Consider the following 14,749-nt stretch of genomic DNA (forward strand, 5'->3'; position numbering starts at 1 on the left):
CATCTACATGCAGAATCATGACTTTTTGTAATAATACAGTGTAATGATATATACAGCATACACATTAAGTTTTAACTACAGCTGCAAAGCATTATAAAGTGTACATGTATTATAATTATAGTAATTAAATTACTATAATTAAAAGATTGAGACTGCACGGACAGTTACTTAAAGTTTCACGCACGAGGCGATCATCAGACTGTGCCGTTAATAGCAGTTGAAAGAAAATTTAAACTACACTCATGGAGGGCGGTTTGAGCGATCCTGCTTTTGATTGGCTGCATAAAACTTGTTTTCGTGCCTGCACTTGGTGATTAATTCAGATCTCTTATTGAGGAGAGTAGATCTGTCAGCGGATAGAATGCAGAGCTTCTCTGTCAGACACAAATTGCAGCGAGACGGGTTTCCCCTGTAAGAGCTTGCTCTGGGACCAAAGAGACAAAAACACCGATTTCTCAATCAAGTGGTCAATTGTCACGCGAGCAAGCTCTTACAGGGGAAACCCGTCTCGCTGCAATTTGTGTCTGACAGAAAAGCTCTGCATTCTATCCGCTGACAGATCTACTCTCCTCAATAAGAGATCTGAATTAATCACCAAGTGCAGGCACGAAAACAAGTTTTATGCAGCCAATCAAAAGCAGGATCGCTCAAACCGCCCTCCATGAGTGTAGTTTAAATTTTCTTTCAACTGCTATTAACGGCACAGTCTGATGATCGCCTCGTGCGTGAAACTTTAAGTAACTGTCCGTGCAGTCTCAATCTTTTAATTATAGTATCCCGCTCTGCATGTATTTGCATCGAGCACTCGTACGATTGTGTGAAACCATTTACATTTTTCTTTGTTTAGTAATTAAATTATATAGTTATAATTAGCACTTACATATAGGTCCTCGTGCTTTAGTAAGGTTGACAGTGATTTGACACAAGTTTCTAAGTTGGTATCCTGTGGCTCCATTCTTCCACACAATCTGGTAACAACATTCATTGCAGAATGAAGGGTATCCTTGTGCACAGAACTACCAAACTCACGGATGAATGTTAACGAACATTGCAGACCACCTGCTTCAAACACTGCCCCAGCCTCTCGTGTACATATCAGTTCCAGAACCTGAAATCATAACATTGTCACTAGTCAGTACAGAAAATTATGACTGTCTGTGTTTTATAACGTGACAATTTCAGTCTCGTTAACTTTATTTTTATAACTTGTAAGTAAATAAACAGAATGTAGGGTACCTTATTTACGGTACTTATTAGTAAATAATCATATTGTACACTTAACGGAGTGTAACAGGGCCTTTAAAGACTGGTTTTCACTGGCCTCGAACTGGGAGTTGGAGTTGCAATCAGAGTCCTAAGAGTGCTTACAACCAAATGATGATCAAAAATTGGAGTTGTAAGCAGAGTCATAAGCTCGACGGAATGAAAGTCGAAAGAATCAGAAGGTTTCCATTCCTTCTGATTCTGCTTATTACTCTGACACTTATAATCTAGAAAAAAACTTAATTGTCGGAGTTGCAAAGAGAAGGAGAAGAACAAACCAATCACGATGCTAGTACTCCAAGTACTTCCTTTCTGCTTGTGACGGATCTAGTTTTCACTTGATCACAAGGAACTGAGTCATAAGAAGAATCAAAACTCTGCTTATGACTCTGTCAGTTTGATTTTAACATAGTAACACTCTGAGCTTCTTATCACAACTCCAACTCTGACTCCAGATGTTGCTAGTAAAAACCAGCCTTAAAGGGTCTGTTCATGTAGTACAATGTATAACATATATGACTTGTATAATTATATAGGATTTGCTACTGAGTCCCATGCAAACTCACTTTAACACATTGTTCTCCTAAGTCTTTACTTGTCCTTGACGATAAATCAACTACCACCAGCCGACTACACAGGGCCTTGATGGCTCCCTCCACAGCCACAATCCGTCTAGTACACTCTGCCGACACATCAAGGTAATATGTTATGGCTCTTGCGGTTACTTCAAGTACATTTTCAGGTGCACACTCATCCAAGAAGATCCGACACAAGGCGGGAAGGAATGTCCGTGGTGGACAACTGAAATGAAAGGTAAGTTTAACAGGTTTTAGTGAGAAGAAAACACATAATAACTTCTAAGTTACATCCATTAAATACATACTAGTTATGCAACGCTTTTGAGAGGAATACTATGGAATAACCCACGAGTCACTTGTATTTTCTCGCTATACACATGAGCCTTTAGGCGAGTGTGTATACCAAGAAAATACAAGTGACAAGTGGGATATTCCATAGTATACCACGAGAAAGTGTTGTGTAACTATTTTATACCATGCCATAGAAAATACGCTTACTAAATTTCGTCAAGAATACAACTGCAGCGCATGATGGGAAGGTTGGGTTGAATACCGTGGAATATACAATGGCTTTCCTGTATTCTGATTGGCTGTATTTTCTATGGCATGGTATAAAGATGCATACACAGTGTATGCTAGTCTGATAAATCTACGCTGAAGTTGCACTTGGACTAATGTACATGTACAAGCCCGCATTGCTAAACTTTGTTGATTATCAACTGGAAGTTGATAAAGCTGGCATTGCGCATTAGCCCTCCGACAAAGGGCTTACGCTTGAAACATCAGCTTTTCAAAATTCCCTACAGTGATTTATTTACCTTTATCAACTTCCAGTTGACAATCAACCAGAAAGTGTTTCTGCCAATGCAGCACAACAGTTTTTTTTAGAAACTAATCACTTTCCACATGACTGGAGCCCCAGGGGGGTACTCCGGCTTGTAAATGACGGGGATGATGGAAGGATTTTTTTTGGGTTTGAAATTTTCAATTCCGGGATTTTTTTGCGTTGGAAAATTTGGCAAGTATTTTTTTGGGTGACTTAATTTAAATAGGGGATTTTTTTGGGTATTAAAAACGAACTAAAGTGCCTTGGCGCGGCCTTGGCGTATTTATGGTATGATGAATAAACAAACGCGAGCATTCAATTTTTTATGGTTTTCTTTGTGTTATATTATTGCCCCTCCAGGCAATTTAGGGGTAATTTGACAAGGGATTTTTTGGGGGGTTATTTTTGGTCCAGGGTTTTTTTTGGGTAATGTCGGAAGACTTAGGGATTTTTTTGGGTCCTGAGTTTTGCCTCCATTCGATCATCCCCGTCATTTACAAGCCAGAGTACCCCCCTGGGACTGGAGCTTATCCCACATGAAATGACTACAAGTACTGGTACATGTACTTTCTCTGGATGTAATACTGGTCCATTGCAGGTTTTCCCCTTGTATTTTGTCAGGCTTTCCAAACATAATGCTGGAACCCATTTACATATACTCCTGGGTGGAGACCCAGCTGTTTTAATGGGTAACGGTGAATTTACTGCTGGGGGTAACCCTGTGATGGACTAGCATCCTATCCAGGGGGGAGTAGAAATACTCCTAGCCGCTAAATGCTTCAGAAACTGGGATAGGCCAGGGCTCGAGACTAACGGTAGCCAACTAGCCAAAGGCTACTAAAATTTAGGTTTTGGCTACCAGGTTTAGCATTCCTACTAGCCATTTGGCTAGTGAAAAACTCGGAAAAGTCAACTGTTCTTGATAGAAATCAATATACCTGACTAGTGAAAAATTACTTTTGGCTACTAAAATCTGACATGTCACTAGCCAGTAAACCAGTGAGTTAAAAAGTTAGTCTCAAGCCCTGATAGGCTCCAGCCTGATAAGCCACTTGGCTTGACAGCGGGCTTTTCCTTTTACCTGGGTGAAGAGAGGTACAATGCAATATTGCTAGTTTGAATTTTGAACTTTGAGAGTTCTTTCTATTGAAAGGCCCATTAATGAGAAGGCATTAAATTTTACAAATTGTTTTAAAATTATACTTTTCCAATTCTGAGGAAATATACATGAAAGAAGTTGACAACATTATGTACAAATGAATGTAAAAAAAAATAAAATGAGAATTTTTACAAAACTGTGTCTCATACAATGTACCTGTAATGCCAAATTAACTGTAGCAATATAAACAAAACACCACTAAAATCTCGTTTTATTTCTCGATCTACTTCAGTCTTCAATTCAGAAAATTAAATTTGTAGAGCAAATATTATGACATTCATACATGTACGTGTATGCCACTTCTACAAATTCCACGAAACTTAATTTTAGTTTTATGTGACGAACAGAACACAAATTAAAATAAATTCTCGGTTCTTTATAACGTCAATGGCCTATACTTTAGATCATCGCCTCTTTTGCACAAAACAAATTCACGTTCTAAATTAAACCCATTTCAATGTCACGACTTTTCAATTTCAAAAGTCATATTGATTAAAAAGCTATCATAGCAAGAAAATGGCTATTTGCTTTGATATTCAATTAATGCTCGCAAAAATCAGGCGAACTAATCAGGGACCCACAACATCAAACAATTATTGGCAGGGTAAACCACTCCGAGACATAATTATAATGCTTACATGTACATGTTTGGAAATTATTTTTCATCTTGAATTTTTTTTCACTACTTAGCACTTTTGCCAACCACTAAACAACAATGTAAGCAGTGCTTGAAGACTAAAAATCAAATAGAAGATAGATTGAACGGGAAATTTTATACAAAAGGGTACTAACCTTTCGAAACACCGGTCTATGTTGTCGGACATGAGAAGCAACATACACAACTGCTCCAAAGCGATGAGCTGCATGTCTCTTTCGTCGCCTTGTCCCATACTTAGCCATTCTAAAAGTGTGTCGGGATCGACGTCCACCATTTTCGCCAAGAATAAGCGTCAATTCAACAACCACGTTAGCAAAATACGAATTTAATTTTCTAAAAAATGTAGATCAAGTGGTTCTAAAGGCAGCGAAAGACGAAAATGTTCAAAATCCAAGGCGTAGAGACTTCACTTTCGGGCGAAGAAAAACAATGTAGTTGGTGTCTCGGTTTGCCAGATGTTCCACCAAAAACACCCTACGTAATCCTGAGCTGTTATCGTAATCTCTGTGGATGAAGGTTGAAAAAAAATCCTGAGATTATCGTAGATATTTCGTGTCACGGAAATGCTCTCTTTCACAGGGTATCTCTCGCCTCGTGTTTCCTGCGCGATACTAGCCAGTCTTTCGCCTCATTTAGTGACCGTAACGCGTAATACACCCTACCATTGATCTTTCCACCACTCCAAAGGACACCATTTCTGTTTCGGAAACACCTATGGCCGAAAATAACGGTGCAATACAACCCACACAACCGCTAAACTTCACTTTCCTTTCGCTTCTATAAATGTAATGTTGTCAGAAAACTTTCGCGCAAACAAAGCCTCTTTCGGGAGTCGATAGAACGCGTGGAGATTGGAACTCAGTCGACCCATGCCTCCTCTGAAACGTTCTTTTTGGCACGATTTTTCGATTATCGTTTGCATGGTTTGTTTGTGGGAAGTGTTTTGCTGATTTTAATTGTTTAAATGGAACCGATTTTGGAATGTAGGACACCTCCAGCATCGCCAGAGCTAAGCCGTCTTGTAACCAAGCGGCGGTGTCCATTTGGAGAGTCCCCTCAGCCGCCGAAGATCCCAGCAACTGAAAGTTTCATGGCGCGCGGTGATGTTTGCGCTGTTGATCAAGATTCTAGCGGTAGGTACAGCGAGATTTCAACAAAACTCCTTGCAAACAACTGAATGGAAATAGGTAGCAAAGTGCGTAAACTTGGAAAGTTTTGTAATGTTGATCGTAAATGGTGCAGTGAATACGAATCTCCTTCAGAACTTAGGGTCTAGTAATGTAATCAGATCTGATTACAAGGCGAATTTCAGCCCGGGCTGAAATTTCTACCCGGTTTGCCGGGCTGAGATTTCAGCTCGGCTTCCAAAACAAATCTTCTTGAAAAGACGTTTCCGATTACACTAAGAAAGATTCATCCCGGGCCAATTACAGCCTGGGCTGAAATTTCCAGCCCGGTTTTTGAAACTGGGGGCCTCTTCACATGAGCCCGGTTTGCGGACCGTCTCAATTACCAGGACGGATTTTGACGTCTGTTCATATGGAAAATTTTAGCCCGGTTGACGGGGTAAAATTCAAGAAACGAAGCCAAAACAACATAACAACAACAACAATAACAACAACAACAACAACAATCTTTTATTTCGTGCCCAGAAGAGTTACAATAAGTAAATACATGCAAGAGAAAAAATTAACAATAAAAAAGAGCACAGCCACTTAGAAATAGCTAAGGCTAATCGAGCTAAGTGGCTGGGCCAAGCAGAAAAAAATATTGCAATAAAGTTACAGAGTATAAAAAAACGGGACACGATTTCCATTCACACACACACACACAGACAGAGAACAAATGAAAAATAAAGTTCATCAATGTACCAGTTAGTAGTTAGAGATAATCAATTCTTTTAAGAGATTTTTGAAACAAGCACGACTCTTAGATTTAAGTGAGTCATCATTGGAATTCCAAACTTTAGCACCGAGAAAACGAATGTTAAATTTGCCGTAATTAGTCCTTGCTTTTGGCAGATAGTATGAAATCTTACTTGCCAGTCTGGTTTGATATTGATGCACTTTGTTGATACTCTTAAAGAAATTGTCAAAAATTAGAGGCAGACTATTAGAGTAATAGTCGTACATAAATAAAGCACTATACAAATATATTAAGTCACTTACTTTAAGTATTTATTTTTAATTTCTGAAAGAGTGGACTAGAGTGGGAATTATATTCTGAGAATGTCATTATTCTGACTGCTATAAAGTTGCATCTTTCGTGACTATCGTAGCTTTATTGACCCTTGTAACTTTATTATAAAGCTAATTCGCATATTTCTGAAGTGGAAATAGATACAAGGCAAAATAAAGCCATTTTGACCACCCAGTTACGAAAGGGAAGCTATTTTCTCGAAAAAAGTTGTGTCCCGGCAACCGGGCTGGAGTGTTCATAATTATGGGAAATATTTTTCCCGGTTGCCGAGATCTCGGTTGCAGAAACCGAGATATCGGTAACCGAGCTGGCCCACCTTCTCATATGAACACATCCAAAATTTTACAAAGAAAATAGGAGTGAGCCGAGATCTCGGTAACTGGGCCAGCCCAGTCAACAGGGATCATATGAAGAGGCCCTGGGCTGGAAATCTTAGCCCGGGCAAACGGGCTGAAAAACTCCCGGCGTATCCAATTAGTGTGCCTCGATTAGTTTTCAGTTTTAAAAGTGTTCAACCCGGGCTGAAATTCTCCATGTAATAACAACAAAATCCCAGCCTGGCAAACCATGCTGAAATTTTAGCCCGGGCTGAAATTCACCATGTAATCAGGCCCTTAGCCCCCTAATGCTTGTAAGGGGAATCAAACCACAGGCTGGTTTAAAGAAATTCGGATATCAAAGTTCACGACCAAATCAAGATTTGGAGTCCTTGCAAATTTGTTGCAACAGGTGATGATGTGGGAATTTTCAATAACAACAAATAACTACAGTTGTTGTTAAGCGATAATCATGATGCCCATCTATGGTTAGGAGGTAAAGTGAGCCCAGCTCAGGGTAAGAAAGCAAGTGGGGAGAGATGTTCATCTTAGCCTGCAAGCAGGCTCTTCTTTTTTTTTTTGGCAGAGGCAATGACTGCACTGAATGCGCAAGTTTCAGCAAGCGAAGCGAGCGCCTATGCAGAAGAAATGAGATGGAAACAATGTTTCTTCTGCTCACGGGCTCGCTTCACCCCCTGAAAACTTCCACCTTCTGTGCTTGCGTTGTTGCCCCTGAAGCACTTTCGTGGCTCCAAAGAGAGGGCTTGCTTCACTCACGTCTTTGCCCTGGAAGTGATGATGTTCATCCTAGCAAAATGTTCCCTCAGACTGCAGACTGCCTTGCTTGTATATATTTTTTATTCTACATGTGTACCCCAGTAGAGAGGCTGTTCAGAGGCTGTATGTGAGCAGCATTGATTTATTAATTTTTTTGGACCAGAAAATCCAAGCAATACCTTTTTTTCACAGGTAACTATTCTCCCAATTTCAAAAAAATTGCAAAATTTAAGAACCACAAAAAAATAAATGAATTTGAAATTAAATACCCTCAGAAAATCCAGTTTCTTTCTCGGAATCATGCTACAGAGAGTAGATACATCATGCAAATTTAAATGTCAACCTGTGTAGTAAAATGTGGAGCCAGGGTTCAAAATTTATTTTTTGTCTACATGTACTTCACCCTGCAGCAACCACAGAACTTACATGTAGTTTGCTTGCCCCAAGAATATTTTGGTTCCCAGCTCCTCAACCTTTAACAAGCCAACTCCTGCAAGATATGTTATTGCAAGTAGCCTGATTAAACTAAACATAAATTTTTGTCTTAATTTGTTAGATTCGAATTCAATTAACTTTGCGAAAAGCAGATTCATTCTTTGCAAAATGCAAGCAATAACTGTGAGAAATTTCTTTTTTTTCCCCTAAACTGCAATCATGGTCTTCCATCCTTCCACAAGTCCTGACACATGTAAAACCTTCTAGGTTTTCTTTCCTGGGATTATTATAAGTGGCAGTGGGCTGCTATTTCAGGTTGCCTAAGGGGCAACCAATCCATAAGATTTGGTTGTCCCAGCATATATTTTGGTTTTTCAGGACAACTGGACAACCTTGAATTGCTAACCATGTGAGCTTCATGTGTAACAAACAAATATGTATTAAGTGCAGATTGTAAGACTAGTGGAACACTTTCATGAAATGTAGATCTTTCAACATGATTTTTCTGCAACGTAATTGAATTTTAGTCTCATTAAATTTGCTTCTTCCACTTTAATGAAGTTCAGTTCCTGCAAAAATTAGTAACAATAAGGTAATTAATATTCATGGCTACTGTATTTCTGTTTCTGTTGACTGATTCCTATCAAACATTAATTTCTTTGTCCTTTTCATTTGATTTATAAACAGGTGTTAGTCTGTTACCATTTTTCATGTTTGTGACAGTCCTTTTTTTAGTAGATACTGATAATTGATATCTTACTGGTAATAAATTATTTTGCAGGTTGTGCATTTGAAATGCTAATGAGCAGCCAAAGAAACCAAACAGACTCTGGCCTTCCTCTTCTGCATCCAACAGCGACGATTACTTCATCTCCTTGCTGGGTTTGTCATCAACAAAGTGAATCTATGCCGTGTGCATTTTGTGAGCACAATGTTTGTGAAATGTGCGTGCGTCAATGTGACAGATGCTTTGGAGTGTTCTGCTCATTTTGCTCAACTATCAACTATGACCATCATGAAGACCGCCCTTTATGCCTAACATGTCACCATGAAGAATTACGACAGCGCAAAAGCAGAGCAGCTCAAGCCGGGGCTGTGCAGCAATCGACGACATGGGGAGGGCAAGGAGGACTTGAGAACTACAGGCCACTTACTGCGTAAGGAAAAAGCAACTTGAGAAAAACATGCATTACACCTTAACATCTTTCAGTGGTGTACCATAATTATTGCTCAATGCTGCAAATGACTTTTGATTTGCACAAGGTTGAGTTTGGCATGCTACATTTACCAGGACATACATGTAGCACTCTATTTGTACTTATCATTATTTTATTATAAACATTTAAGAACACATGTTAATACAGTTTTGTACTCTACAGCTTTGTAAAAAGTATAATTACCGGTATTTAGAAAGTGTTTCCTTACTCCCTGCATATTGGGTCTTTCCAGTGTTACGCCATTTACATGTTGAGCGGTTTGTTGAATTCTCATAGGATTATCTTTGTATATTTATGCCCTATGCTGCTATTGAAGTGGAGCTGTAAAATATTTTCACTTTTGTGTAAATATATTTTTACTGTTGCTTGACCTTTGCTCTAATAAAGATTTTTGTTACAGGGACTAGTTTACCTCAGAAAAAGTCTCACTTAATCATGTAGGATCCCCATCCCCTCCCATCCACCTGTTCCCCAGGTGGTACGGTGTACTTTCTGTTTTTTAATGGGATTTTTAATGGAATTTTTTTTCTAATCTTCAGCTCTTTACTTTTTATGTTGGCCACATTAATGGATGGGACTACTTTACAGTCTTATAATGACAATTTAGAATAACCTTTATTTTTCAGGTCTCCATCTGTTTGCATTGAGCTATTAGAAATTAATTTGTGTCGACTACAAGCAGTTCCCTTTTTTCTTATTCCGTCCTGCGTGAAGCGAAAAAATGCACAAGTGGGAAAATGACGGTGGGAAATTGCGCGTCTCGTTCCCAGATTTCCAACGACCATTTTTCCACTCGCGTTCTCAGTTTTGGCTTCACGCCCAATGGACTAGTTTCAATAGCACCTCCTTGCTATTAGAATGGTTTTACCGTTCTTAACCTGTGAAATTGAGAGGGATAGTACACTTTACTACTTCGTATTAGTTCTTATTATTTCGCAGTAATTAGTAATTATTTTTTTTACTCTTTGTCTTAAGTGTATCACGCACTAATCATTGAACTAGTACCCCAGAGCACTTCTCTTTTGCGCATGACTGACAGTCACGTTCAAAAGACAAGAGCTCTGGGCTCGAGAATGGCACTATTACACACTCACTAACAGTTTTTGTTTCACGGGTTAAGTAAAACCACTAACTCTTTGAAAAACTTAACTGCGTCAGCACGACTTTCTAAAGATTTTTGGAAAAAGTCACATGTTTTTCTTTAGTTTTGGGTTCCCAAATTAAAACTACTTATTAGTTTCTCGGCTAAGATTTGAACAACTTGAAATGGAAGTGAAATCAATGACAACAACGTCGCCTGTATTTTCTCGCCTTACCACTCCCAAAAATACGGTGGGGCCGAAGGTGCGACCCTCTTCTCACCGTTTGCTAGACAAAAACATGTTTGTTTCTTTACCAATTTTGTCTCTGTTCCTGATGTTATTTAGCCTGCGTACCAGGCGCCGTAGTTTCGAGCGCGCGTATGGGCCGGGAAACGTGAAAGGAGCGCGGCCTTCTCGCGATCACGCACTCTTTTAAAAAACACAGACGCCCGCTACGCAGGCTAGATGTTAATCTCACCGCACTGTCCTCATTATCAAGAGAGAGATATATAAATGATTAAAAAAAAAACTTTCTAAAAGTCATACTCAGTTTCAGACCAGAGCGCACAAACTATGTCCTACTTCAGACCAAAATGGTCCAATTCTTTTCCTTACGGCTTGGCACTGCATGTAAAATGACTAAACATGTCAGCAAAACCAGCAACTACTTATTTAAGGACATCATTAGATACATGGACAAATGTATTCTTATGATGGTTTTACCGTGACCAAGTTATTTCTTTTTTGAGCCAGGACGTTGAGAAGTACAGGGATTGGGGAAATGTATTCGTTATAATTTTTTCTTTCTTTTTTTGGTATTCGTTATAATGAAGGTTCGTTATATCGGGGTTCTTTCCTAGGGTTTATTAGGTGCGCTGTCAGCACATCCTTGTACTACGTTACATGTAATACAGCAAAAACCCGCGAGTAAGAACCTAACATTAAAGAACCTGTTAGGCTAAAATTTGCAAATTAGATACCATTTTTTATAAGAACCTATTTTGCCTAAACTTTAGAAACAGGTTTTTATTTCTTTAAAATCGATTAAAAATGTTTACTATTGGGAAAATAATTTTGGACAAGGCATTGCTGTACATGTATATAGTGTTTTGTTCTGAATGATAAGTGCTTCATTTTTACATAAACACTTCTTTGGTATGGAAATTTCGTACGAGGAATAGGTTCAATACTCCTTCAGGAAATAAGAACCTTTTAAGAACCTAAATACCCTAAATTTGTCTTAACTGCCTATTAGATTGTAAAAAGGTAACTCTGGAACCAATCTAACGCACACTGGGAAAAGTCGAGACTTTGCAGCTTGGATAATAAGATGTCGTGTCGAATACTGTCAAATGCTTTAGACATATCTAGTAAAACCATAACATCAAGTCTTTAAAATGCCCGAGGAATTTTAGGCGTCATTTCGCAAATGTATTATTAGGTTAATTTTTTACATTTAGAATATTTTTGACATATTTATTGTAGTTATAATTATACTTATATTCTTAATTAATCTAAATTTAAATCTGTATTTTTAATTGTATTGTATTGAGCTGAAAAACCCTTTTTAGGGAGCGTCAATAAAGTATATATGTATATTTATACCATGCCATAGAAAATACAGCCAATCAGAATACAGGAAAGCCGTTGTATATTCGACGGTATTCAACCCAACCTTCCCATAGTGCGCTGCGACTGTATTCTTGACGAAATTTAGTAAGCGTATTTTCTATGGCATGGTATAAAATAGTTACACAACACTTTCTCGTGGTATACTATGGAATATCCCACTTGTCACTTGTATTTTCTTGGCATACACACTCGCCTAAAGGCTCGTGTGTATACCGAGAAAATACAAGTGACTCGTGGGATATTCCATAGTATACCACTCGAAAGCGTTGCATAACTAGTATGTATAAAGTATGTATATGTATATGTATATGTATATGTATATGTATGTAAGAACCAGTGTTTAGGCTAACCGTGGAAAAAATGGCCGGTTCTTGCGGGTTTTTACTGTAGCACCGACTGTTATTGTACTAGTACTGTCGCAGATACCGACGTCGACGAACAGCTTCTGTAACCAATACTACTACATGCGTATTAATCAAAGTTCATTTAGGATTTCTTCTTCCTTTTCCAGGTCATTTCAATCGAAAGCGGAGACTCTTTTTCGGTGGCCTACGTCAAAGTGTATGTTCTTCGTAGAGCGGTGACGCAGAAGATAGCCTTTGTACGTGATACCATTAAATTTAGGTAGTTACAGTTACAGTTCCTGTTTGGTAAAGTAAGAAGCCTTGATATTGTTATATTTATAAGATATTTAATATTTTTTTAGATAAAAGAGGCTGTCAGTCCGTCTTAAAGGCATTAAAACAAGGTTGAGACAATTACTGTGTAGAAAGAGCGAGCCGTGAGCGAGTGTAAGTGTTTTACTGCCCAGTTCTTGAGTTTTCTCAACCTGAAGTGTCTTGTGGCAATAAAATAAGCTATAAATAGGACCGCTTTAGCTTCTTTAGAGTGCCCTAAGATTTTTATATATTGCATGAGATACAGTATACGCTGATATTACATAACTTATCGTATGTGCACAGTGTCCCGCTGATGTATAAAATAAGTGCGTCATTTCGATCATTATTGCTAATGACTGCATTGATGAGAAGCATAGCTGGTGTCCATAATTATTGCTTTAGCCGGTTAAATAACTATTCACAAGGCTACAAAGTCCTTTCTTAAAGTACTTTTTAAAATAAAAAAACGAACCGTTTGGAAATAATTATACCATCTTCAGAAGGAAGAATGACTACCCAAAGCGCTTGCGTGCACGCATAATTTGTTTCCAAGCAATTTTCTAGGGTAACATATGCAGCAATCAATTTACAAGAGCCACTGTAGTGTCATTAACTACGTAATACTCCACATCTTAAGGTTGTTAATATATAATGTGCAAAGCGTGGATACACGAAGGGGATTCTCTCTACTTCTAAGATTCGTCAGCGCCTTCGATAAGCATGACTGACGTAAAAAAGAAATTTCTTCTTGTGACGTCACCAACTCGCTCGCTAGTCGTGCACTCCAGGCATGGCATCACAAGATAGCGCGGGAAATCGAGGCATAGCTAACTCATGATATTCTATTAATAGTTATGTATTACTTACATTAGAAACTTGCAGTTGGTACTTGTATTGTGTGAATTGTCTAGGCCCTTATACACATGTACCAATTAATCAAGTGGCGGATATCCGGGCATCACATGCCAATATAATTGGTATTTCATCAGCCTCGTTCAAAATTAGTTACATTACATAGTTGCTAACTTGAGCCAAATATCACGAGACACTGACAAACACCATCACGTGGTTTTTAGATGACAAACGCCTGCCGCTCAATTCGTCAGGTGTCTTACTGAGTAATTACTGACTCTGCAACCGCCCGGAAGTTGATTCTATGCATGTGGTAGCGTCACTATAAAGCATTGCAGCCTAAAGGTGGGTCCCTTTTACTCTTGCACGACATCTAAGTCGATATTTTAACTGTAAGATTTCCCTCAGGTGTCCGACGAGTCTGACTGTTTATAGCTTATTGAGGTATCCAACTTCCCTAAATCTATAACCTCGGTTGATCGATCACAGTTGAACTCAGTAACTTTTAACAAACTATAGAAAAGTTTCATTCGTTAACGAGTGTTTTCTTGAGCTTTGGATCTTGTGGCTGCCATTTTAAGTCAAAAAAGGATGCGCAAAGCTCTACTAATAATTGGTTTTTCTCAGGGAAATTTGCACCAAGCTCAACTAATGATCGTTTTGTTTTTCCCAGTGAAATTTACAGGTCTTGCAAGATTAAGCAAATTCTAAGGGTACACGTAATGATAAATTGGTTAGAGACGAACAACTAGAAGTTAACTAAGTTTCACTCCCAAGGCCGACCAAGAAGCGTGAGATAACATATCCTTAAAACCTTACAACTAGACAGCATGTTTTGTCAAGTTAACACAGAGATGATTTAAGCGTACAAATATAGAGCAAGATTATGTTAAAACGATAGTTACTTTTCCGGGTTAGAGTCACGTTATCAGCGTGTGATTTTGTGGTGACGTGGTAAACGATTAATTACTTAATTATATTAGGACCCTCGTCCATGAAGTCACAATATCAGTAAACTATATGATCTGAATTATAGTCCTATTAATAGTAAAGACTTATTACTAGGTATACGTAACAAAATTGCCATTTCAGTCC

General features: G+C 38.5%; 2 protein-coding genes across 4 annotated transcripts in view; one reads left to right on the plus strand and one right to left on the minus strand.

Moving 5' to 3' along the window:
- Positions 1-5,272, minus strand: part of LOC144636015 (E3 ubiquitin-protein ligase HECTD1-like) — a 39,841-nt gene extending 34,569 nt beyond the window's left edge. For 2 of the 3 annotated variants that reach the window (XM_078495151.1, XM_078495150.1), the window contains exons 1-3: positions 4,619-5,272; positions 1,830-2,064; positions 881-1,108 (exon numbers count right to left, since the gene is read on the minus strand). In XM_078495151.1, the coding sequence (XP_078351277.1) occupies positions 881-1,108; positions 1,830-2,064; positions 4,619-4,758 (603 nt within the window). In that variant the 5' untranslated portion in view covers positions 4,759-5,272. The remainder of the gene's footprint in view (positions 1-880; positions 1,109-1,829; positions 2,065-4,618) is intronic. The other variant, XM_078495152.1, reaches the window with a different exon arrangement.
- Positions 5,273-5,355: 83 nt separating this feature from the next.
- On the plus strand, positions 5,356-9,841 carry LOC144636079 (uncharacterized). The gene is made up of 2 exons (XM_078495222.1): positions 5,356-5,617; positions 8,994-9,841. The coding sequence occupies exons 1-2, from the start codon at positions 5,449-5,451 to the stop codon at positions 9,371-9,373; spliced, it is 549 nt and encodes a 182-aa protein (XP_078351348.1). The 5' UTR covers positions 5,356-5,448; the 3' UTR covers positions 9,374-9,841.
- The last annotated feature ends 4,908 nt before the right edge of the window (positions 9,842-14,749 follow it).

This window comes from Oculina patagonica, chromosome 13, assembly GCF_052425735.1.
Source record: "Oculina patagonica isolate OP01 chromosome 13, crgOcupat, whole genome shotgun sequence".
NCBI lineage: Eukaryota > Metazoa > Cnidaria > Anthozoa > Scleractinia > Oculinidae > Oculina > Oculina patagonica.

Excerpts from the sequence above, each read along its gene's own strand:
- LOC144636079 (XM_078495222.1), top strand. The coding sequence starts at position 5,449 with ATGGAACCGATTTTGGAATGTAGGACACCTCCAGCATCGCCAGAGCTA. Across the intron at positions 5,618-8,993 it reads TGTTGATCAAGATTCTAGCG|GTTGTGCATTTGAAATGCTA; the intron begins GTAGGTACAGCG and ends ATTATTTTGCAG.